The sequence below is a fragment of the Mya arenaria genome, chromosome 9, assembly GCF_026914265.1.
Source record: "Mya arenaria isolate MELC-2E11 chromosome 9, ASM2691426v1".
Taxonomy (NCBI): domain Eukaryota; kingdom Metazoa; phylum Mollusca; class Bivalvia; order Myida; family Myidae; genus Mya; species Mya arenaria.
This window is the reverse complement of record NC_069130.1, coordinates 69,587,882-69,615,582: the sequence shown is the minus strand read 5'-3', so window position 1 is coordinate 69,615,582 and position 27,701 is coordinate 69,587,882. Positions and strand designations below refer to the sequence as shown.

At 33.7% G+C, this 27,701-nt stretch overlaps 1 protein-coding gene and 1 long non-coding RNA gene across 2 annotated transcripts; both read right to left on the bottom strand.

The window, feature by feature from the left end:
• Positions 1-1,573: 1,573 nt before the first annotated feature.
• Positions 1,574-14,134, bottom strand: LOC128203084 (uncharacterized). Its single transcript, XR_008255855.1, has 3 exons — positions 13,954-14,134; positions 3,937-4,336; positions 1,574-1,807 (listed from the first exon to the last, which is right to left on the bottom strand). It is a non-coding gene; the product is annotated as an uncharacterized LOC128203084 (long non-coding RNA).
• Positions 14,135-21,859: 7,725 nt separating this feature from the next.
• Positions 21,860-27,544, bottom strand: LOC128246319 (brevican core protein-like). Its single transcript, XM_052964512.1, has 5 exons — positions 27,519-27,544; positions 23,907-23,969; positions 23,436-23,717; positions 22,185-22,364; positions 21,860-21,897 (listed from the first exon to the last, which is right to left on the bottom strand). Exons 3-5 carry the CDS (start codon positions 23,704-23,706, stop codon positions 21,860-21,862), a joined length of 489 nt encoding a protein of 162 aa, XP_052820472.1. The 5' UTR covers positions 23,707-23,717; positions 23,907-23,969; positions 27,519-27,544.
• Positions 27,545-27,701: the final 157 nt, after the last annotated feature.

Genomic DNA, 27,701 nt, shown 5'->3' with positions numbered 1-27,701 from the left:
ACTGAATACAGGAGTTTAATGAATTCCATCCACTAGCTGAATAAAGGATGAACACACATTTTAAAACCACATATCCGAAGTTTTTGGAGAGCAAATTTAAATGCAAAACAGCGTTGGAAAATAAACAAGATTTTTTTTTTTTACATGTTTTATCAATGATACATGGCGATCATCAACTTATTATAAAAATCAGAATTAAAAAACAACAACATTTAACCATTTATTAAAGCTGCACTCTCACAAATTGAACGTTTGACAATTTTTTTATTTTTTGTTTTGGAGCCATAGTTTTCGAAATTCCATAGAAAACAGTTAAATAAGACTGCTGAAAAATTAGATTGTAGATCTTTATATTTCAGTTCAAAAATTGATGTCTTATGCAATAAAACATTAATTTTCAAACATAAATATGAAAGTCCGCAATTTGATATTTTGGCAGCAATCTTTTATCAATGGTTTACAGATATTTACGCAAAAATGTGCTTTTTCCAAGACAAAAATATAAGAGTTGTAAAAATTGTATATCTGTGAGTGTACAGCTTTAACTGTCCATTTAAAATTGGCCAGTACAAATTTACTTTGATATTAGTATAATACTGTTATATATTTATAAATCAATATAAAAACAATATTCTAAGATCTAAATTGATAATAACTTTAAAAATGAAAAAAACGAATGAAGAAACATAAGTTCAAAATATGCAAATAAGCTGCACACTCACAGATTTACGGTTTTGACAGCTGTTCTATTTTTTTGTCTTAAATGAGCAAATTTCTACATTCTTTTTTGCAAATCAGACTGCTGACAAAAGATCAGATCGCAGATTTGTAGATTTCTGTTCGAAAATTAATGTAATGGCATTCAACATCACTTCTTGAACTTAAATAAGAAAGTATGCAGTCTTATGACACTATTGTTCATGCATTTCCGCATAAATTGGCTCTTTCCAAGCCAAAAAATAAAGAAGTTCACTTCAATCTGTGAGAGTGCAGCTTTAAGTCAATCTTAATCTTAGGGTCATACATCATTGACCAAATTCACTCTATTGGTCAGTAATCCGATTAGCTGTACATATTATTCTCTGATTCAATTAGTCTGACCAATATTAACAGCCTAGTTTCAGTCTAGCAAATAAATTCAACACAAGTTGTTTAATTCTTCTGAGACTGACAAAGAATTAAAAACCCACATTCATGAAAAATATTTTCGATATATGAAAAAAAAAACACAAAAAATAGATTCAAGAATAAAAGAAATATGCATCCTTTAATATATATTGCATATAAACAATTAATTATCTATTATAAAGTTAACCTGAGTTACAATGTTTTATCTATAATTGTTGCCATTTATATTTAATAGTTATATAATTATCATGTCTATCAAACAAACCAAAAAAATGTCATTTAATATTTGAGATAAGCACAGGCTGACACAAGAACTAAATATTTAAGTCACAGTTGACAAGGCAAACAGTTCCTACCATGATATATATATATTTATACACATGTATGTCAATAATTCTCGAAAATTGTTCCACCGCCCCCCCCCCCCCCCCCCCTCCCTCCCCAATCGTGAATCTGCAACGCGTTCAGTAAAGATGAAAGATGTTTGCGGCGAACGTTTGCTGTTTGGTTTCCCGCTTAACGTATATGCGCTGCGTTGCAACAGAGATACAAAACGCTCGCCTGACTGAACGCACTGCTGATATCCTGGCCTCAGAACACTCTTTACATATCCCTCTTCCTCCTCTCTTTAAAATGATCGTCTTTTTGCCATTACTCTGTCCTCTCCATTGAAGTTAGCCTGCAATTTTAGAAAGGAAAATTTTAATTTCACACAAAAATGGCACTTGTTTATACCAGCACATTTGGCATATGACAAGAGCACCACCTGCGGGTTCTGAACGCTCGTCTGATTATATCCTTTTATTGTAAATTTATTTCATATTGTACATTTGAAAGTGAATATTCCAATGTTTAAAAGTGATAGCTCTGATAGTTTGCTTGTAAGCCGTCTTCTAAGCACATTATTTTATTAAACTTAAAATAATTAGACTATAGTCCACAAATACTAAAATATCCCCCATCCTCCCCATTCCCTTCTAAATGAGTTTGATATATTGAAGGCATAATCCTTTCATTTTCTATGAAGATTAGCTTAGTGTCCATTTCTCAAAATCAACCAAAATTCACGTTTTTTACCCTTAAAACAGGTGAGACTCAATATCTTTAGGGTATAATGTGAAGAAGGGTATAAGATGTACAAGTTCCCCAAGTTTCAAAGTGACAACTTTGATAGTTTTCATGTAACTGACCTGAACGCAAAACTTAACCCCAAGGCAAGGATAACAATCAAGTGATGACAATTGCTGCTTGTCATTTTTTTCAATAATGTATGAATTTAATTCAAACAGAGTTTATTAAAGGGACTAGACACCAGATGATACAATTGCAAAAAAATAGATAACTGTCAAAAACTTACATACAATTGATATACTAGTACTAGTGTATAACTTTTAATCTTACTTTAATAGCTATATAACATTGCTTAAAGACATAATTTCACAGCTTTTGCACATATTGTCGATATGAAACTTTCTGGGGTGTGTTTACCACATATAATATCCCAGTAAGTTTAAAAAAGCATCAGTATATTTATCTGTATTCATAAATGGATATAATATAAACTTGGAAAACTTAATTCACTATTTTTACACAATGAAACCCAAATGAGATAGTCAAATGATTGCTCTGTTTATTTTAATCATGTAAAATTATTTATTATATACCCATCATTTATCCACACGTAATACATATCGCAAAAAAAAGTAGTCTGTATTCCACTCTAGTGCACTACAGCCGTTTTCAACTCTTGTGACGTCACGTCATAACAACTTTACAAGTGTCATTGCGTGATGTTAAAATGATGTCATAAAACAAAATAATGTGTCCTTAAAGGGACTGTGTCACAGATTTGCACAAAAAAGTTTTTTCTGTAGAAAAAGTACCAAAATGTAAAAAAAAAAGATTGTGTCGGAGAACGGGTCAAACCCGCGTCGCAAAAATTGAAGTCCAACTTCACGTGATAACACCTTCTAGCCAATCACGCATGATTGAATGAATTCTACCTTGAACACATACCCAGTAATCTTTTATAATGGAAAAATACTAAGTAACTGCTAATAACTTAAATAAATTGTAAACTATGTGGTACTTCAATTAGTACGTTTCAATGCATTGTACACATCGATGCCAAGTTTATGTCATTTTTCGACAATTTGTTTTTTTCGCTATTTCATCATCTGTGAGACAGACCCTTTAAAATGACATTTATTATGAAAACATGTGGCTTTTAAGTGATGTAACAAGTAAATTAGTAATGTATATATATATAATAAAAGGGTTATTAGTATGGCGTTTTGATCCGGGAGGCTTGTGCCTTGTGAAATCCGAATCTGCAAAAATCCACTCAAGTTAAATACAACCTCCCGGATCAAAACACAGTACTAATAACCCTTTTGTATTATCAGCCTTCTAAATGATCACATCGACAGTTCTAGGCTTATTTTGAAGAAATACTGTACTTGCCAACCTGGTGTCTAGTCCCTTTAAGTTTATGGCTACATTGCACACAAATAAAGTAGGTTATGTTGCATGTCAGAACATAATCTTCAATAAAAAAAGCCTATTCAAAATATATTGTTGAATACTTCAATAATGTTTTTTGAGACATTAACAAAATAAAAAGACAATAAAAAAAGTCATATGCTCATTGACTTAAAGAATCCATGATAGCAAATTGATTGTTTAGTTTTATTCAATTACATAATTTAATCAATGACGTTCTAATGAGTAGGTCATATTTATGGAATAAGACAAATAACTATATCTTATACATGTGTATGTCAAAACTTTGCATTCATATATACATACCATTCAACTTTGTCTTTGGTGTTTGTTGCATTTGCAAGTCTAGAAGAAGATGATGATGCTGGTGTTCTTAAAGAGTGTGTTGCTGGTGTTCTTGTAGTTCGAGTAGTTTTATTCGGGTAGCTGTTGTTGCTGATGTTTGTGTTTAGGATGAATTTGTTCTTGAAGCCGATGTTTTTGTAGTTGTCCCTGCAGGAAGTGTTGATGTTGTGGGGTTGAAGTTGTTGTTCTTGAAGATGGGGTTGGTGTTCATGTTCTAGTAATCAGAGTTGTTCATAAATCTGGAGTTGCTTTTGTTTGTTTTTGTCAGAAGTATTGTAGTTCTTATACGCAGGGTTGTTCTTGTAAATTAAGTTGTTGTGTCAGAGGTTGTTTCAGGATCCCACTCAAATATGTCGAAGGCCTTAAAAATAAGAGAATGTGAAGCTGTGACAAGTTTTTTTAAATGACAAAAAAGTTTCACATTTTAATTATATTTTTTCTTATTAAATTTAAGTTAACATTTTATGCTAAAGTTTAGAATGTTACAGGATATATATATATATATATATCCCTCCTTAGTTGAACCACCACTTGAAAGATTAAAACTTAAATTGTCACTATCAAGATGTGTTTTATTACCCCCAATTAACCCTCTAATTCACTCCATTTGTTAGGTTTAGAAGTGTTACTATGGAGACCTTCAAAGCCAATATTTTTAAACTAGTATTTTGCTTCAAACACTTTCAACAGAACCTACCATAAATCAAGAGTTGAAGTGGGCCCTGGGCCCCTGACAGCCAAGAAAGAACTTTACATTTGCAGGGCTTGTGGGCTTGTGATTATTTTGATCACTGATATGATAATATGGACATAATAAGGCCTATACAAATCTTTGTTTACACCCATCTGAATTTATTTTTTTCTTCCTATTTTTTTTTTGGCGTTTTGATCAAAATGCGTTTTTTTCAGAGACCTAAAATAATACCCTGATACAGGTTAGTTTGCTAAAAAATTATGGTCGTCCAAAAAAAAGTAATGCCTACCTATCTACCCTTTTTTGGGGGATGTTAGTAGAAACTAAGAATATTTGTTTCGCCTAATCAAGGATTTAATTTGAAGACAGTTTTGCTGCATACTGTATATATTTTTACTTTATTACATTGCATTGTGTGGGAGTAGGATTTGATATATTGGTGCAAGGTATTTTGATTATAACAATTCCAGGAAGTTTATCAAAATGCGAATCTTTATGCAAGATGTGTCATGTTTGGTGTCATTATTTTGCTTTTATAATTCACTTTTATATTCAATAATATATTGATAAATTTGTATCAATGTAAAAGTTTAATTTTTATTACAAGCAAATGAGGAAAATCAAAATAGTTCCTCAGTTGGTAAGATCCATATACATTTCATGTCAGTATTTATCTTAGCTCCGCCCCTTTCACTGGACTTGACATTGCCCCTTTCACTGTTTTTGACATCTGATTGGCTGAGTTAAAATTGCCTTTTAATGTTCTTTATGAATGACAGTTTTATACAGGGAAAGCCTGGTTAATGTGACAATCATTATTCTGAAAATGGTGCTATAAATATGATTATGAATAGGCTTATAATTTATTTAAGATAATAAACATAATCTGCAGTTATGCACTTTAATTGATCAAAATACATATTCCTTAATTATGCTTAAAATATAAATCCTTATAATATTGGAAGAGATACATGACTGTCAATTTAGAATTGAACTTCAATTTCATAGCATTTCACAGAATTGATTAAAATAATTGCTTATGGTCATGTTGATTTATAGGCTAATAGCAAAGAGGGAAAAAAATAAGAAATATATATAATCATATGGAAAGGAAAAATTGAGGTGAATTTTATGTGAATATCTTAAATGTATAATTCTCCATTTTGCTAAAGTGGCTAATTGTTATTTAATTCAGATGTTTTTTGTTTTTTTTGGTACATTTTATTTTGGCATTTTGATATTATTTCAAGGATATTCTGGATATGCAGTTTTAATGTCTTTTGTTTGATTAAAAAATTAGTTTCTATTTGTGTAAGAAAAGCCAGACAAAACTATAATTATTGTTATTATATGCAATTGTTTAAACCTGGGAGTAAGATAACATATTATTGGTCCCAGTTTAAACATAATTTTGCTTTAAGTGTTTATTCATTATTTTTACCAGCTTTCTTTGTACAGTGCACTTAAAGCTGCACTCTCACAGATTGAACGTTTTGACAACTTTTTATTGTTTGCCTTGGAACCAGCCAATTTTTGCAAAAATCCATGGAACCAGTTATATAAATAAAACTACTAACAAAAAATCCAAAAATGATATAATATGCATTTTCCTTAAAAAACATCAATTTTTCAAACAGAAAAATGTGAAAATCTACGATCTGATTTTGTCAGCAATCATAAATTTATTTGCAGATATCTAGGCAGAAATTTGCTCTTTCCAAGACAAACAAAAAAAAAGTTGTCAAAATGGTATATCTGTGAGAGTGCAGCTTTAATGTCATCTAACACCTAGATTTTAGAGTAATTAACAAGTCTTACTTTTTGTTTTTAATTTTAAGTTTAATTAGGTTATTATAAGGGCCCTTTCCATATCTTGATTAAGATTATTTTTTTTGGAAAAGTTTAATTATGTTCTCTCCTACTATTTTCTAATTGTGGACTTTTTGTTAATAGAGAATTTTATCTTCATTATCTCAACAACAACAGGATCAGAGTGGCATAAATGCAGCCACAGAGACAATTATAAACAAAAGACTTCTAAAATAGACCTGCCACATATGAAAAATTCATATAACTATACATGAAATAGACTTAAATCATACTGGATTTGCAATTGCAATTGTGTTATTTGTTATCGCTGATTTAAAAGGAACACTATTCTTAGAATAAAGGAGTGGAAATCCTGAACAGAAGTCTCTGACTGTTGAAAAAACTACATCAGCCAACCTCAAATACTCTAAGGCTGACCAACAGTAATCTTTCAGTAGGAACTGAAAACAAGGAGGCACACTAGGGGCGCTACTGTGCTATTCCCCAGTCATTCAAAGTACCCCCTGTGAACGCGTTAGCGGACTTGCGCCCAATTCTTAGCAAAATATTGTGCATGAGTGTAGACATTAGACATATATATTTAAGATAAATATAATCCAAATGTGAACTTATTTGACAGCTTCAAGGAATGGAGAGAACTCAGCGGATTATTTTGTTTCGCCAAGGCATGTAGGAAAATGAAACCCATTTCATCATAAATTCTGTTTATTGACCAGTCACTTTAACAATAGTAAAATCTTTCAACTAAAAAAAATAATATTAAGCTCTGCAATTTCAGAGTAACTACCATCCACTCATGATATATTATCATTTATCATGGTGTAATTAATTAAGTCATTTTGACATCCTACTGTTAGTTTTAAAATAATATACTAAAGTAATAATTAACGGTACATGTACATTACCATGACAGTCACGCCAATGGGAAGACTTATTTAGGGACTGACATTATAATTCACCAGTCAATTGTAACCACAGCCCCCCCAGGTCCGGGGAATAGCCGGGACTTTGATTTTCGGTCCAGCCGACCCCGGGTAAAATCCCCGCCCTGCGGGGACGAACTGATGGTTAAACCCCGGCCAAATGCCCCCGCACCCCAGAGACTATATAAGGCCCAATCTTGGCTTAATTTGGCCCTATGACAAAACCACCGCGGTCACCCGGCCCTGTGGGACCACCTGGAAAGTAAAAACATGGCCCTTTTCTCCGGCTATCCCCGGTATACCCCCGGACCTGGGTGGGGGGGGGGAGCGTGGATACAATTGACTGGTGCATCCATGGGGAGACTTATTTAGGGATATAACATTGTCATACAATTATATAGTAATTAGTTATCCTGACATGTACTTTACACAGAATTGCTACATGGTGACAGTAATACTCTGGGACGGACATTACATTTACATACACTATACTAATAGTATTTCAGACATGAACATTGCAAAGACACACACCAGACACCCTTAGGGTGACTTAATTAGGGACAGACATAACACTGATATAGAATACAGTAATTAATTATCCTGATGTGTACTTTACATAGAATCCCTACATGGGGACAGTTAATCAGGGACGGACATTACATTAACACCACTATAGAAATAGTAATTCTGAAATGAACATTGCAAAGACACACACTATGGGGAAAGTTAATCAGGGCCTGTCACACTAAATTGACATACACTATAAAGAAATAGTTATTCTGAAATTTATGAACATTGCAAAGACATACCCCATGGGGACAGTTAATAAGGGACAGACATTACATTGACATACACTATACTAATAGTATTTCAGACATGAACATTGCAAAGACACACACCAGACACCCTTAAGGTGACTTAATTAGGGACAGACATAACACTGATATACAATACAGTAATTAATTATCCTGATGTGTACTTTACATAGAATCCCTACATGGGGACAGTTAATCAGGGACGGACATTACATTAACACCACTATAGAAATAGTAATTCTGAAATGAACATTGCAAAGACAGGGTTAGACACTAACATTTTTCACAAGGTAGTCCCTCGGACTACTGGATCCCAAATCTGGGTAGTCCAGCAAAAACTCTGGTAGTCCATAAAAATGCAAGCCTGCAACGGATTCCTTCAGTGTTTTGTGAGACTTAGCCTTCTTAGAACATTGTCAGTATAACCCTTTGATTGGTCATGATTTTTATCTGTCTCAATCTTAAAATTTCCACATTCTTCAAAACAATTTTTGGCCTTTAAATTTAATTTTAAAACCAAAAAAATGCTAAAAACTATGCTAAAATACCTCAGATTAAAAATCTAAAAACCATGCTAAAATACCCCATAATCTGTCACTTTCAGGAAAATGTTGCAATAAATCACTTGCCACTAAAACACCTCGACTGAGATCGTTGCTAAGTTATGGCACAAATGACAGACATCCTACTGATAAGCAATATTTGATTATTGGCATCCAACTATTCAGTATTCTTTGTTAATCTAAACAACATATCATATAATACTTAAAAAAACATGATGAAATAAATTCCGAAAGTGTTATTAATTATTTTTTGTATGGGAGTAAGATAACAATTAACATGACGCTGCCTGTCACTCAAACTAGCGTCCAGATTAGGCAGGGCTTATCAGTTGCCGTTGCTATCCGCCATGACCTCCGACAATCCTCACATATCAACAGTAGTGTAATTACGCTGTTATATATATTTAACACAAATTATGTCTCATAATTGAGAGATAGTAAAGACAGTTTAAGAAATCCGAAATACTGACATTTTCCCTTTATGCTGCTAAAATTATAATTGATAACAAGGGACTGTTTAGTAAGACTAATTCAATTCTCAAAATGTCTTAATGTAAACGTACATAATATACGTATATTTCCGTTTTAATAGCCTTAAAATAAGAAATATCATTATGAGAATTAGTGTACAATATTGATGATATCTTGCGATTTAGTTTGATTTTGAAATTTGTCTCCTTATTGTGCGAAAAGTTTTAAAACTGAGGCATATAAATTTGCATTTAAGTTTGTTTGACATATTAGTGAAAAAGACACCTCAATTTATGAGAGTTACATTTTTTATTAAATTTAATTGAATATCTGATATATAGCTTAAGGTCACAAAAAGTATATACGTATAGATAAAACAAAATCATATTTTAAAATGACGCAAATCAAAGTAAAAACCTTTGCATGTATAATGACTATGGTCGTTTCAAAATTTCTATGCTGATTGTTAGAACAGTTTTGCAATTCATTTAAAACGGAAAATTATTCATTGAGAGAAACAATAAGGTAGTTATATAAATAATGATAATAATGCATTACACTTGTATAAAACAGGTGATTCTGAATCGAAAAAGGAAGAAAAACAGCGAAATCCATTGAGTTTTGACAATGGATCTATACAAACATCTTTTTTTGTTGATTTTCGGATAGGAAATTAATACATGTTTTGTTTCCCTTTATTTGAGTTTTAAAATAGAGACTGTTATTGTACTGTAACAAAATTCCGATGTTATTTAGAAAAAAAATATTTTAAAGTCTAGACATTATTCTACCTGAGTTATACATTGCATACAATTAATAATAATGAACTTATTTAATGTTATACTTGGTTTTATTGCTATGTTTTACCATGTTCCATGCATTTTTTATCTGGTTGTCATTTATAACTTTTGTATTATTATCGTCTGCTTCTGGGTATTTGTCGGAGGTCCTTAATTAAGAGGTCATGTGACACTGTAGGTGTAGCCTTATCGCTATCGGCGTGGTGTCAATTGTTATTGGCCCTAGCTTCAATGTATAAAATGTTACATTTTGGCGCGAAAATTAAAGCACACAACTCTGTCATCGTCTGCACTTACACTGCATTATACCTGTTTTGGCAGTATGATTAACTTATCAGCTGTTCTTCTAAAAGCCAGTTTAAAAGATTTCATAAGCCAGACATAATGTTCCTTCTGTTTGCTTTAAATAAACACTGACATTTGGCAATACCCTAAACCATAATAATCATGTTGTATTTTCAGAAAATTTAAAAATAGTAACAACCGTCAAGTGTTTATCTGCATCGTATCTTTCATTGTTCTTGACTGAAAATGCAAGGGATTTAGAAAATCTGCCACTTGGACCCAAATCTACCTTGCTGACATTTAAGCAGAGGTGCACATGTCTGACGATTAAAACACATCATAGAGTGTGAAAAGGGTTTTTCCCTTTCTAAATAAAGACATTCTACTGACTGGTTTAAAAATTAATCGAAAGGCTATACGAAATGCGCTTGAAATTCGGTTAACAGTCCATGTTGTCCGGAACTGCTCGGCCATCTTCGGCAAGCTTTACAATGAGTGTTTACCGGTGATAATCGGCTTCTTGACATCACGTTTTACACAAGTTTAAGCGTAATAAAGATTTTATGCTCAATTAACTGATGTGATATTTACTTTCTTCTAGTAGTCCGACGGACTATTGACTTAAAATGTCTTGTAGTCCGACCATAAATCTGGTAGTCTCGGACTACCGGACTACTGTTAGTGTCGAACCCTGAAAGACACACACTATGGGGAAAGTTAATCAGGGCCTGTCACACTAAATTGACATACACTATATAGAAATAGTTATTCTGAAATTTATGAACATTGCAAAGACATACCCCATGGGGACAGTTAATAAGGGACGGACATTACATTGACATACACTATAAAAATAGTTATTCTGATATGAAAATTGTAAAGACACACACCATGGGGACAGGGATTTCAGGGATAGACATTTCATTGACATACATTATAGGAATAGTTATTCTGCCATTATCATTGTAACAACAAATGCCATGGGGACAGTTATTCAGGGACGGACATTACATTGATGTATACACTTTTATAAGTACTAGTTATTTTGACATATTAACATTTTAAGACAAGCGCCATGAGGACAGTTATTCAGGGATGGATGTTACATTGACTAGACTTAATTGACATACACTATAGTTATAGTTATTCTTACATGAACATTGCAAAGACACACACCATGAGGAGACTTATTTATGGACAGACATCACACTTGACAATAACCATATACTAATAATTATCCTGACATTTACTTTACATAGAATTGAACCATTGGGACAGTTATTCAGGGACAAACATACATTGACTAAATGACATTATACTATAGTAATAGTAATTCTGACATGTACATTGTAATGACACACCCAATGGTGACAGTTATTCAGGGACGGACATAACATTGACACACACTCCAGAAATTGGTATTCTCAAATGTACCTACAAAGAATCTCACCATGGGGACAGTTATTCAGGGACAAGCATTACAATTACATACAATATAGTATAAATAGTTATTCTAAAATGTACTTTATAACAAAAAATGACACTACAGTGACATTTATTCAGGGACGGACATTACATTTGACTTTTAATATATAGTAATAATCATAATAGTCATTCTAAAATGTATGGTACATTACAAAGACACGTGCCATGGGGTCAGTTATTCAAGGACGAACATTACACTGACATATACTATAGTAAGAGTTATAAGGACATTTAGTACAATGAAGAGATACATCCCATGGGAACAGTTATTCACGAACAGACATTACATTCATGTATACAACTTACAAATTAATAATTCTGAGGACAGGTACATTGAAAGTAATCACATCTTTGAAACAGTTATTTAGACCAATATAACAGTGACATATACTATAGTTATAGTTATAATGACATTTACATGGAAAAACACACACCATGGATGGATTTTTTCTGAGGGAAGAATTTACATCTAACAAGCACAACTATGCTACCAGAAAGTCCAAACAGTAACAAAAATATGTCAAAACATGCACATACTGAGTCAGTTATCCAATTAGACTTTTGAAGGTACAAGCCCGACTTCTAACACTAATGCTTGGCATTAATTTTTTTATCAAGCCCTGCTAAATAAAATTTGGGCTGGTGTCAATTTTGACCACTGCAGTCAGCTAAATATGCCATTAATATATAATAATCATGCGCCAACCTGCAGATCATATATAGGCAAAACTGTTGTCTGTGTCATAAGAAGCTTACTAAATCTGAAATCTGGGGGCAGATCATGACAGTTTATATTGCATTAGGATGTTGAATGCGCAATTACAGGCAAAAGACTTTCATGAAAAGAATAAATACTTTTAATAATAATGTTGTTTTTTCTCACCGTTTTTTTAGGAGAGTGGGGAGGCCATGAATACCAGAGGCCTTACCTAGGGTCCTTGGGGTACAAGTCTAAAATAATAGACGTGTTATACGGGTTTCTTCCAATCCCTAATGTCTAAACGGGTTTGTGTAAAAACCAGAGGTGTTTGAAAAATATTGAAATTGTATTAAGTGCAGTATTTTATGGTTGAAATTGATCATAAAGGTTTATATTCATAATTTACCATACATGTAAAAGAAATTATTTTGCACAAAACAAGCATTAAATGCATTAAAACACATTTACCTTTCCAATAAAATGAAAGTTGACTGACACAGACAACAATTATGCCAAACGGAACAACTCGACACAATCGTAATAAGTAGGCCACATCCGACAAGCTTCGAGATAGACCGTCAAACTCATAATTATTCGTTGGATACTTATTTTTTGTGTACGGAACTAATATAAAATAACATAATCTGGTAATATTACTTGTTTTTATGATATTTAATGGACGCAATATGCTTTAACCCGGAACAACTACCCACTTTTGGTACAAAACAATTTGTACATTAAGGATTTGCCATATCAAAAATCATAAAAAAATCTGTCAACGTACAATTATTTGGACTACTTGGGGTACGGGATCATTTGGCAGGGATTTTATCGGCAGTTTGTCCCCGCAGGACAAGACTTTACCTGGGCTTGACAGAAAGCCAAAGTCCCCGCTTTTCTCCGGACCTGGGAAGGCTGTGATTACCGGAGGCCTTACCTAGGGTCCTTGGGGTACGGGATCATTTGGCAGGGATTTTACCGGCAATTCGTCCCTGTAGGACAAGGATTTTACCCAGGCTTGGCTGGACAAAAAGTCAAAGTCCTCTCTATTCTCCGGAACTGGGGAGGCCATGATTACCCGAGACTGGGTGTATACCGGGGTTAGCTGGGGAAAATGGGCCTTTGCCCGGGCTTAGCTGGACCGAAAGTCAAAGTCCCTGCCATTCCCTGGACTGGGGGGGGGGGGAGCAGTTACAACTGACTGGTGCATAACCAAGAGTTGTCCTACTTCTTAGCCACAGGTGCAAGTCACATAATCAATAATCGCCTTATATATGGGATAAGTGTATTAAGATATTCTTATTAAAATTGTTTGTGTCAAGTAGATCTACCTGTGTTCTTAGCTGATACATAAAGTAACATATTCAACAAGCCACACAAAAATGCAATAGAATAAAATATATATGACTTACCATGGAAGTTAGGGATATATCCATTTTGCATTCAGTCATTCTGATTCATCGTTCTGCAAAGCTCGATGATTTTGTTTATCTTCTATGAAAAACAAAATAATTCGTCTGACACATTCGTAATTTTCCAGCATGATACGGTAAGTGTTATATGGGAAACGAAATCGAGTATTTAGGGGAGTCTATTTTGGAAAACTGTAAACCGTTCTAATTACCGTAAATTGTTCTCGTGTTGTGTATGGCGGGTGTTTTGAATGGTGAAATTGAAAACAAACATGAACTTCATGTAAATTCTCATGATTTAGATTATTGTTTAAAAGAAAACACATTGGAAACAAATAATATAAGATGAATTCAGGTACATTTTCAATGAAACACGTATTCACGTTTACATGCTTTACGTTATGATTGATAAAAATCGCCCCCAATAAAAAAACAAAAGCAACAACGACAAAATTCAGGGTATTGTGCGTTTCTTTTTTTAACAAATATATGTTCCTGGTAGAATGGAAGCAAGTTTTGAGCATTCTTAACTCAATATAGACATATTTATGAATTCGTTTGTTATTTGGGATCCAGTTTTTATAAGCAATCATTTTAAATATATATGTAGGTTATATGGGATTCAGTTTTCATAAGTTACCCAAATAATAGGCATATACATTAAAATACGTTGGTTATATGGGATTCAGTTTTCATAAGTAATCAAATAATAGGCATATACATTAAACTACGTTGGTTATATGGGATTCAGTTTTCATAAGTAATCAAATAATAGGCATATACATTAAAATACGTTGGTTATATGGGATTCAGTTTTCATAAGTAATCAAATAATAGGCATATATACATTAAAATACGTTGGTTATATGGGATTCAGTTTTCATAAGTAATCAAATAATAGGCATATATACATTAAAATACGTTGGTTATATGGGATTCAGTTTTCATAAGTAATCATATAATAGGCATATACATTAAAATACGTTGGTTATATGGGATTCAGTTTTCATAAGTAATCAAATAATAGGCATATATACATTAAAATACGTTGGTTATATGGGATTCAGTTTTCATAAGTAATCAAATAATAGGCATATTAAAATACGTTGGTTATATGGGATTCAGTTTTCATAAGTAATCAAATAATAGGCATATATACATTAAAATACGTTGGTTATATGGGATTCAGTTTTCATAAGTAATCAAATAATCGGCATATATACATTAAAATACGTTGGTTATATGGGATTCAGTTTTCATAAGTAATCAAATAATAGGCATGTATACATTAAAATACGTTGGTTATATGGGATTCAGTTTTCATAAGTAATCAAATAATAGGCATATATACATTAAAATACGTTGGTTATATGGGATTCAGTTTTCATAAGTAATCAAATAATCGGCATATATACATTAAAAAACGTTGGTTATATGGGATTCAGTTTTCATAAGTAATCAAATAATAGGCATATATACATTAAAATACGTTGGTTATATGGGATTCAGTTTTCATAAGTAATCAAATAATAGGCATATATACATTAAAATACGTTGGGTATATGGGATTCAGTTTTCATCGTACTGTCGTGTTATTATCATCGTACTGTCGTGTTATCATCATCGTACTGTCTCGTTATTATCAACGTACTGTCGCGTTATTATCACCGTACTGTCGTGCTATCATCACCATACTGTCGTGTTATTATCATCGTACTGTCTCGTTATTATCACCGTACTGTCGTGCTATCATCACCGTACTATCGTGTTATTATCACCGTACTGTCGTGCTATTATCACCATACTGTCGTGTTATTATCATCGTACTGTCGCGTTATCATCATCGTACTGTCGTGCTATCATCACCGTACTGTCGTGTTATTATCATCGTACTGTCGTGTTATCATAACGTACTGTCGTGCTATTATCACCGTACTGTCGTGTTATTATCACCGTACTGTCGTGCTATCATCACCTTACTGTCGTGTTATTATCATCGTACTGTTGTGTTATCATAACGTACTGTCGCGTTATCATCATCGTACTGTTGTGTTATTATCACCGTACTGCCGTGCTATCATCACCGTACTGTCGTGTTATTATCATCGTACTGTCGTGTTATCATAACGTACTGTCGCGTTATCATCATCGTACTGTTGTGTTAATATCGCTATGATTTTGTAAGCCTAGTACATTGTGTCAACAATGTTCGTCATATTTATAGAAACCAATTTGTCCCAAATTGGGAATGAAATGCATCCAGCAAAATACATATGGTGGGACGTGATAGGGGTGTTTGCCGAACCCATCCCTCCCCAAAGTGGTAGTTATAACTGTATTTGATTCTGATTTGAGTCGTGCAATCCGTCTGAATAATTTGTGCCGGCACCTCTATCCGCCAGGTAGCCTAGGTTACGCGTCGTTATAAAAGTTGCAGTATGTGTTATATTTTGTTAATAAGTGCAAAATATTGACAGAAACATGTTTGGTTATATTAATCTGTACGTGATTCTTATTGACGTAAAAGCAGTCGTTAACAATTCCACGGGTTGAAACTGATTGGATTAAAAACTCCAATTGTACCCATTCAAGGCAACATGAACGCGATGAGATATCAAAATGACGTCATTCGTCCGGTTTTTCTACCTCATATCCGTGCCAATAGCGGTATAATGTTGGATAACGCACCATTTAACGCTGCTTGAAGCACACAAGTTATGCTTGTAGCAAACAACGTGCAACCACTCCAATGGTCTGCAAAGAGTCCGGATTTAAATCCGATCGAGCACGTGTGGGACCTTTTGAAGCGCAAGGTACGTGCCAAGCCGCTGCAATCAAATCTCAGAGTGCTCACTATTGTTATTCATCACATTTGGGCAGCTATTCGAAACAGTATCTTCACAGATACATTATATCAATGAGGACAATGTAATTGCCGCAGCAATGGGCATACAAAGTATTGAAACAAAATCAAATCGTATTAACCTTATATTTGTTTATTTGTATTTTTCTCCGAATACTTTTCCAAAAATATGATAAAAACTAGATGGTTAATTAGAAATTCGTCGTAGTGTATGTAGGTAAATGGGTCCCATATAGTCATGTTCAACCCATACAACGTAATATACCAAATTGACTCCCATATAGTCATGTTCAACCCATAAAACGCAAAATACCAAATCCGGATCCCATATAGTCATGTTCAACCAATAAAACCCAATATACCAAAACTGACTCCCATATAGTCATGTTCAACCCATACAACGTAATATACCAAATCTGGATCCCATATAGTCATGTTCAACCCATAAAACCCAATATACCAAAACTGACTCCCATATAGTCATATTCAAACCATAAAATGCAAAATACCAAATCTGGATCCCATATAGTCATGTTCAACCCATACAACGTAATATACCAAAACTGAATCCCATACAGTCATGTTCAAACCATAAAACCCAATATATCAAAACTGACTCCCATATAGTCATGTTCAACCCATAAAACCCAATATACCAAAACTGACTCCCAAATAGTCATGATCAACCCATAAAACCCAATATACCAAAACTGACTCCCATATAGTCATGATCAACCCATAAAACCCAATATATCAAAACTGACTCCCAAATAGTCATGATCAACCCATAAAACCCAATATACCAAAACTGACTCCCATATAGTCATGTTCAACCCATAAAACCCAATATACCAAAACTGACTCCCATATAGTCATGTTCAACCCATACAACGTAATATACCAAAACTGACTCCCAAATAGTCATGATCAACCCATAAAACCCAATATACCAAAACTGACTCCCAAATAGTCATGATCAAACCATACAACTTAATATACCAAAACTGAATCCCATATAGTCATGTTCAACCCATAAAACCCAATATATCAAAACTGACTCCCAAATAGTCATGATCAACCCATAAAACCCAATATACCAAAACTGACTCCCATATAGTCATGTTCAAGCCATAAAACCCAATATACCAAAACTGACTCCCATATAGTCATGTTCAACCCATACAACGTAATATACCAAAACTGAATCCCATATAGTCATGATCAACCCATAAAACGCAAAATACCAAAACTGAATCCCATATAGTCATGTTCAACCCATAAAACCCAATATACCAAAACTGACTCCCATATAGTCATGTTCAACCCATACAACGTAATATACCAAAACTGAATCCCATATATTCATGATCAAACCATAAAACGCAAAATACCAAAACTGAATCCCATATAGTCATGTTCAACCCATAAAACCCAATATATCAAAACTGACTCCCATATAGTCATGATCAAACCATAAAACGCAAAATACCAAAACTGAATCCCATATAGTCATGTTCAACCCATAAAACGCAAAATACCAAAACTGACTCCCATATAGTCATGTTCAACCCATAAAACCCAATATATCAAAACTGACTCCCAAATAGTCATGATCAACCCATACAACTTAATATACCAAAACTGAATCCCATATAGTCATGTTCAACCCATAAAACCCAATATACCAAAACTGAATCCCATATAGTCATGTTCAACCCATAAAACCCAATATATCAAAACTGACTCCCAAATAGTCATGATCAACCCATAAAACCCAATATACCAAAACTGACTCCCATATAGTCATGTTCAAGCCATAAAACCCAATATACCAAAACTGACTCCCATATAGTCATGTTCAACCCATACAACTTAATATACCAAAACTGAATCCCATATAGTCATGTTCAACCCATACAACGTAATATACCAAAACTGACTCCCATATAGTCATGTTCAATCCATAAAACCCAATATATCAAAACTGACTCCCATATATTCATGATCAAACCATAAAACGCAAAATACCAAAACTGACTCCCAAATAGTCATGTTCAACCCATAAAACCCAATATACCAAAACTGACTCCCATATATTCATGATCAAACCATAAAACGCAAAATACCAAAACTGAATCCCATATAGTCATGTTCAACCCATACAACGTAATATACCAAAACTGAATCCCATATAGTCATGTTCAACCCATACAACGTAATATACCAAAACTGACTCCCAAATAGTCATGATCAACCCATAAAACCCAATATACCAAAACTGACTCCCATACAGTCATGTTCAAACCATAAAACCCAATATACCAAAACTGACTCCCATATAGTCATGTTCAAACCATAAAACCCAATATACCAAAACTGACTCCCAAATAGTCATGATCAAACCATAAAACCCAATATACCAAAACTGACTCCCATATAGTCATGATCAACCCATAAAACCCAATATACCAAAACTGACTCCCATATAGTCATGTTCAAACCATAAAACCCAATATACCAAAACTGACTCCCATATATTCATGATCAAACCATAAAACGCAAAATACCAAAACTGACTCCCAAATAGTCATGTTCAACCCATAAAACCCAATATACCAAAACTGACTCCCATATAGTCATGTTCAACCCATAAAACCCAATATACCAAAACTGACTCCCATATAGTCATGATCAAACCATAAAACCCAATATACCAAAACTGAATCCCATATAGTCATGTTCAAACCATAAAACCCAATATACCAAAACTGAATCCCATATAGTCATGTTCAACTCATAAAACCCAATATACCAAAACTGACTCCCATATAGTCATGTTCAAACCATAAAACCCAATATACCAAAACTGACTCCCAAATAGTCATGATCAAACCATAAAACCCAATATACCAAAACTGACTCCCATATAGTCATGTTCAAACCATAAAACCCAATATACCAAAACTGAATCCCATATAGTAATTGTATACCCATAAATTGCAGTTAACCAAAACTGACTCCCATATAGTAATTGTATAACCATAAATTGCATTTAACAAAAACTGAATCCCATATAGTAATTGTATACCCATAAATTGCACTTAACCAAAACTGACTCCCATATAGTAATTGTATACCCATAAATTGCAGTTAACCAAAACTGACTCCCATATAGTAATTGTATAACCATAAATTGCATTTAACCAAAACTGACTCCCTTATAGTAATTGTATACCCATAAATTGCAGTCAACCAAAACTGACTCCCATATAGTCAGCTGATTCAGCTGTTCATTGTAACGTGTTTTCAATGCCTAGCCTACAGTTAAGATGCCAAAACTTGATCCCATATAGTAATTGTATACCCATAAATTGCATTTAACAAACACTGAATCCTTTTAATCAACTGTCTTATGTTATATGATTATATATTCGTTGAGTTACCAAAACTGGAGCCCATATAGTAAGGATTTTCTTTTTTACCAAAACTGACTCCCATATAGTCAACACTTCGTTTCAATATAGTAATCATATTAGTAATCACGGCCAAGATATATCAAAACTCCTTCCCATATAGTTATCTTATACCAATATACAGCTTTAAACCATTATGTAGCAAATAAGTCATTTTACGACATTATCCATTTTTGAATCCCCTCTATCATTGAATAATGAGAAAACGTCTCCCATATAACCTCCACCGCATGATACATGTACCCTGGTACTGTATTGATTATTGTAATTGTATGTTTGTGTTAAACCGGTTTAAAGTCAGATTCAAGTACCAATAATTAAACAATTTTAAGCAATATCATCGTTTTAACGCTACAACTCTTTAATGTCACGTATAATTTTCATTCCTGCAGTATTTTTAAAAACGGTTAAAAAAGGAAGATTTTTTTAAAAGGTTACATGACACTATTTCATAAGTTTCGAAATTAGTTAAATTACCTTTAATAATATCATTTACATAACTAACATGGTTGTTATATTAAACATATAAGATACATATGTAGTAACATTTGTTTTTGCTTTAAATGAAGTGCAAAAATCGCGTTTAAATCATAAATAGTCAAAACAGGTTTTGCTGGGTTTTTCTACCGTAAAAAACATTCATAAAATTTCTATTGTTCTTTTAATAAAAAGCAAGTATTTCAAAATCCTTAAACAAGTGATAATTAACATCATAACAATAATATACCAGCTTAGAAGTGGGGTTTTTACGGATTTTGCATCATCGGTAAAATCTTGGAGTTTTATCCCGCAGGAGAAAAACCCCGTACTGAAAAGCGGGGTTTTTTTGTTTCGCGTTATTTCACTTCCGGTGTCGAAGCATAATGCTCCTTTTGATATAAGATGTTGTTTTGAGCTAAAATAACTTGAATCGTGTATTATTGAAACCCCGCGGGATTTTTCCCCAGCTTTTGAAAAACGGGAGAAAAATCCCGCGGGATAGTGAAAAACCCCGTGTTTTTCTGCGAAAACCCCGCTGGGCCCGAAGTTGGCGGGTCAATTAGACAAACTTCCAAAAACATTTCGCAAACAAAAAACACCAAAATCATACCTTAATGAAGCCTTCTAACTAAAGTATAGGCCAGTATTCGATTACACCGTATTTAAAGGGTACTTGAGTTTGCGAAATCTAGGATTTGCAAACACAAATTGGAGGTCGTTTTAACTGATATATCTTTGCTATGTCATTTTAATGGACCACGAGCGTATGAAATATAAGGTGAAGTGACGTTACTTTAGACGTATAATGGAAGCTCTGTCATTTTGAGTGTTTGTTTAACATGACGTTCAGTAAATTAAAATAAAATCCAGGGACAAGAAGTATTCGCGTACAATTAGCACCCTCGAAATCAAATGACATCAGAAAATATAGTCATGCAGGGTATCAATTGTATATCTGTAATGGAGGAGATATATTTAATTTGTATCGTTCTCTTTCCTTATCCATTTTAAAAATCCGACGTAAAAATGGCATTTCTTTTATTTATTGATGTATTATGCACATCTTCACCGACATAGCAGTGTCTTGAACTCAGCGTCCAACTAGCATACCACCACTAGCCGCGATGTCTGAAAAATTACACACAAAATTGCGCACAAAAAGCGCAGAAATTCGTATGTCGATTTATATATATATATATATATATATAAATCGACATACGAATTTCTGCGCTTTACAGTGCATTTGGTTAAAGCGATGAAATAAAGACAAAAAAACACTATACTAGTTAAGCAATCAAAAGAAATTTGAGAAAGCATTTTTTAATATTATCATTATCATTATATTTGGTTAATGTTATCGTGTGAATATTACAGCAAGAATCATCACTGTTGTGGAAAATGTGAATAAAACGTACTGTATTCACAAAAGGCGAGGTGCGTCTCCCCAGTGTCACCAAAGATGCTCTGTGATCCACAGGGGATATCGTCCCAGATCCCCCCTCTGTATGGTACAACGACCACACAATCCGCGACGTTGTGACTCACAAGGTTGTCTGAGTGACCAGGTATCCAGTTTGTGTACGTCACTGGGTCGCCTTAGATTTGATAAAGAAATAGCTTTCGAAACAAGGCCAATATGTTGGTGATAATTGGGCAAAGGATTCTAAAGTTATTGATCGACCAAGACCGTATTTAGGTAATTTCTACAATTAAAGGGCGATTGCTCTCGAGCGACTGAAACGATATGGCTGGTAATCGAACTTGTTCAAGGTATTATGCAAGTATACATTTTGACGAATTTGGTGATGATTAGACGGTTGGGATGGTTAAAGTGTGTGGAGTCCGACTCCACGCATACTTCGACTAGCACAATTGTGTATCCCCGATAAAGACATCAATTTCACAATTCATTACTTATATTTATGCCAATAGTTCATTATTTCATTCAAGAATTGTTACAAAAATGCTTCATTTCATTTAAGAAAACGTTACAGTAATCTTTTCTCACCCATTCTGTAAATAGAACGACCCGACCATACCCGGAAACAGTTTATCAAATGATGTCACAATAACGCGGGAAAAGATCAACCACTTAAAATCATAACGTTAACTTAAAACACTAATGGCAACAATACATTCAACATATAATAAATAAATACTTTATGATATACTTTACGGGACTTGCTAACATAATACAAACAATAAACAATGTTCATGTATATTGGTATACGATGATTCGCGATCCAAACATATCCAAAGAGACTGCGTTCATCGAATGAGAACCGCATTGCCAAAAGGCAGTTTATTTAAGGAATTGAAGTTGAGGTGTAAATATAAAGGATAACAGTAAAAACTAAACCTTAGCAGTACTTTTTGCATCATACATTTTAAAAGATTTATAAGTAAGACTTATAGGGTTTTCAACAGACACTTATGGCTTAATCAAATTATTCACTTTTATCTATTGCCGTATAAACGCATCAACAAAATACCCCAGGCCGTTGGTTCTTTTAACCTCCCAGGGCAAATTAACCAAAGGGCAGAGGGGGTCATATATATGCCGAATTTGAAAACCAATGTTCTTAGTTTATCTCTTTCAAATATGATAGATCGTCTCATATTTAAATAAATAAGCGCCCTTTGCAACACAGATGTACATAAATTACCTGCAGTCCATTCAAATATTCCCTCAGATTGTTTGTCATGTAAACCGATCCAAAAAGCTTTTGTTGGACTATATGCCACCATAAATGATTGTATGTAATTCTGCTCCTGTGCGTTATTAATGTTCGCTAAGTGTCCCCCTGCCTGTTGACATAGGACCTCTCCATGGTCCCAGGTAACTTTATTGTGCATCAGTTCGTAGCAGCTCCTGTCATGTTGTGCCAGTAGCGTTCCATAGCGGTGTGATAATGACAGGACGTTTGATGGGCACATGTTTACATCTCCTAAAAATAAAATTACAAACCTTGGATTAAGTATTGAAAATCATTAAATTACATATTTTCAATAACATATAAACCTGAATTAATAATTTCCTCTGCATACCTTAATACATTTATTTTAAATGTTCTTGTAAAATTACAGTTCTTATGAAATACAATTAATAAGTATTTGTATTTTTTCAATCTCAAGACCTTTCAAGGAAGGCGTTGTCGGTGCCGGTGTTGCATGTGAGTCAACGGGTGTCAAAACAGCAGCTGTAATATGACATATCATATTAATATGATTCAAACCTTTAGAATGATAATATTACTAGCGGCATACCAAATGTGTGTTACAGGGGCAGGACTGAAATCATTCATAATATAAATTAAGTCAGGGTAATAACACTATGTTTACAAGGGTATAAAATATTTCTTTCTGTGACTTCGTTCATATATATATTGCAATTGTTGTTGTTTACATTCATTGCTTCAATTATTTATCGCCCTGAAGTGTAATGTTCATTAAACCAATATTTTGTAATATCTATATACACTACCAACGACGCGTTTTTTGCAGATTTTGTTCATCGCCGCAATATTTCCTTACCGCAGACGTTATCTTTGGTAAGTTATCTTCACTTTTCTTCGCAATGAGCATAAAGCCCACAGTTTTTTTTACGGGGTTCAACCTTTTTCAGTGTAGCCACAAACTCGACACTCACAACATCAAATGCATATTGATAGTAACAAGTGTCGTCTGCCTCTTTACCACCAAAATATAGTTTAAGATAGTGCGGACTATATAAATTGCAAGCTATGTTTCCAATAACCGAGCTAGATTTGACAAAGCAAGAAGCAATCAGAACGCAATATCTGTTTTAATCATTTAATTTGTTGAACTTAAATAAAAGTAATATTAAAGTAGTAACACTGCGCCCAAATATGAATGAACATCGAAACGAAAACAAAGAACTACTTTCCACTCAAAGCGCATCATTCAATCACGTGACACAATGATCTTTTTTGATCTCAATGTTCGCACAGTTTCCCCAACTTAAAACATCACGTGATAGCCCACGTGTCAATAACAAACGCACGCCATTTTGATAGGCACGTACTAAAGTGCTGACGAGTTAGCTGACGATATAGAAATAAAAAAGAGTTGCTGACCATATAGACAATGAAGGAAAACAAGTTTTGAAATTTCAAGACTTAAAAAGGGCTGTAATCCGTATGATGAAATAGCGAAAAAAAAATGTCGAACACTGACACAAACTTGGTATCGATGTGTTCCATGCATTGAAATTTACTAACTGAAGTACCACATAGTTTAAAATTATCTATTTTTGAAAATGGCATTTCATTGAAATGAATTCTGTTGGTTTGGGCTAAATACTAAAAAATATTACGGAAACCTCTTTTAGGTGTTGTTTGAAATCAATTATTTAAATTTTGATCATTTTCTCTGTTTATGTTGTTTCTTCGAAGTTGTTTTGTGAATAACAAGGCAAACATAGGCAAACTCTTGCTAATAATTGGTTACATTCTCTATACTGGTTTGCCTGCTTACACAGCGACATATTTAAAACTGTATTGTCAATAAAATATTAATTTTTCATTTACCATCATGCTTTAATAAAACTGGGGCGTGTAACCGTGTAATTAATAGCTGAAAACGCATGGATATTAAATGACTGGTTGGTCTAAAAGATTTTTACAATTTAATGTTATAACAATTCAATTCAATTCAATAGTTTATTAGCATAAACATTTAAGTTCATCGCCTTTACATAACAAACACTCAATATACCAGCAACTTTTGAAATTATAAAGTTTGGGGGATGAGGTTGTTAACTCTAGCATTGGTGTGAAAGCCATTCTGCGAGTACGGTACAATATAGAATCTTCTGTTTGTACCAACGTTACCTGTTCAAGTACCTGCATATCGCGGTAAGCTACATCGCGGGGATATTCCGCGTGCTTGGTTTTGAAAGTCGAACGCGGTAGCAGCCGATGAAGGTGGTGATAACACGCACCGTCGCAATTAACCGCGATGACGCAAACTCTCCCGTAGTGGCAACACATTTTAGCAAAACATGCGTGGTTGGTAGTGTAAGGGCCGTATGACGGACTTTTGGACCTTGGTGCCTCTCTGCATAAAATTTAAACCAATCGAAACGTTTCATTTTCTGTGTATTGATACACCAAGTTTTATATACAACTTCTATACTAATTTGTTCCATGACAAATCCCATCTCATAACTGCTACGCAAAATTACTCTTAAACCCCTGTCACTTAGGTTGCTTTCTGGTATACCACAGAAATACCATATAGAAAATAATGGTAAAATATCTTGAATAGATTTATAACAAGCCCGTGTTCCATGTGTATTTGAGTGCAAGCTAAACAAATTCACCGCTATAAGTAGTTGTACTATCTTTAGAAAATAAAGACATTCCGGATTGAAAATAAGACCTTTAATACAATTTAACTTTCATTTTGCACAAAAAAATTGATTGAATCATCAAAAATTAAATGACAATCTGTTAAGTCGATATCAAGTAAGAATCACAGCAATCACACTATATCATATTAAAACGTTCTTTCTTATTAACAGGGGCGTCACACATGGTTATATGACGTCATAATTATGTAATGTGTTCATTTCAGATTTAAATACAGAAAGTGAAAAACATTTTAACTGCTATTATTAGGAACACAAATCATATTAATGCAGTACTTAATGTTTACTGATCAAAGTTTATAAAACAGCACTGAAACACTAGAAAATAATTACTTTAAAACTATTTATCCACATCGGTGTACATGCGATATTTTAATCATCGGCGATTAAAACTGTGCTTGAGGAGCTTCCAACAAGTAGATTTTTAGCCAAGCGGTATTCATAAAGGGGAAAGTAAATAAGATGTCATTAAACCTCTGAAAAAAGCACACAAGAAACAAAAAATATTTATTTCAGTATTGGATCGTATTACATTTCACTTCTGATCATAGAGTTACAAATTTGTCACTCCTGTGACTGTTTTCAATAAGCAACTTAGATTAAACTTACAATCAAGATTAGAAACTGAGTGTTTTGATTGGCCTGTATTTTAAGCTGACCAATAGGCTGAATGGAATCACTGAGGCATGTCTAAGGATAAGGATGCGATCAATATTGAGTACTGGAGCTGGCCTCGCCACTCGTGTTGTTTTTATGAAACTCGTGAAATAAAAAAAAGATAGTACACATGCTTTATACAAACAATATGTGATATTTATATAACACCGGAAACAAGCTATAGCATGTAATAGTGATCACTCTTTCAAAAAAAACAATTCCGACACTACATCTGACATATGTAATGAACTATTGAAGCAATTAAACGTAGCCCCAAATTTCGTCATAAAGTTACACCCAAGATATTTATGCGCATTCAGTGTCACTGTCTAAACCTGCGTCACTCGTCTGTTTATGATTGATTTTGTCTTAGATTAAATGCATAGAAAGCAGCCATCAACTATGTTCTTGTTTTCAGGGTTGATTATGAGAATCCAAACTGAACAATACCCGAACAAAGAGAACGCACACATAGTCAAACTTCCCACATTAACTTTTTTCTGATCGATTATCAATAAATAACGATATTGCTACTCTATGATGGATTGAAAATATAAAATGATTCAATGGGCGTTTACTTCACGGTTAAAAATTGTCGGTTCAATATATTAATCGTACGTACAAAAACAGCGATGTTCAGGCGTTGCCATAGAGTCATAGTACAAAGCATAAGTTCGTGATCAACAACTGATACACTTACTGGCAGTTGGGGCTGTAGAAGAAGTCATTTCCATCGTAGTTGTCAATGATTGCAATGTTGTCGTTGGTAATGTCATGGATGTTGCTGTTGTGCTTGGAGTGGTTGCAGTTGTCAGTTTACGTTTACTTGAGGAAGTTGTTGCCGATTGATGCATTGTAAGATCTGTCGTTACTACAATTTCGA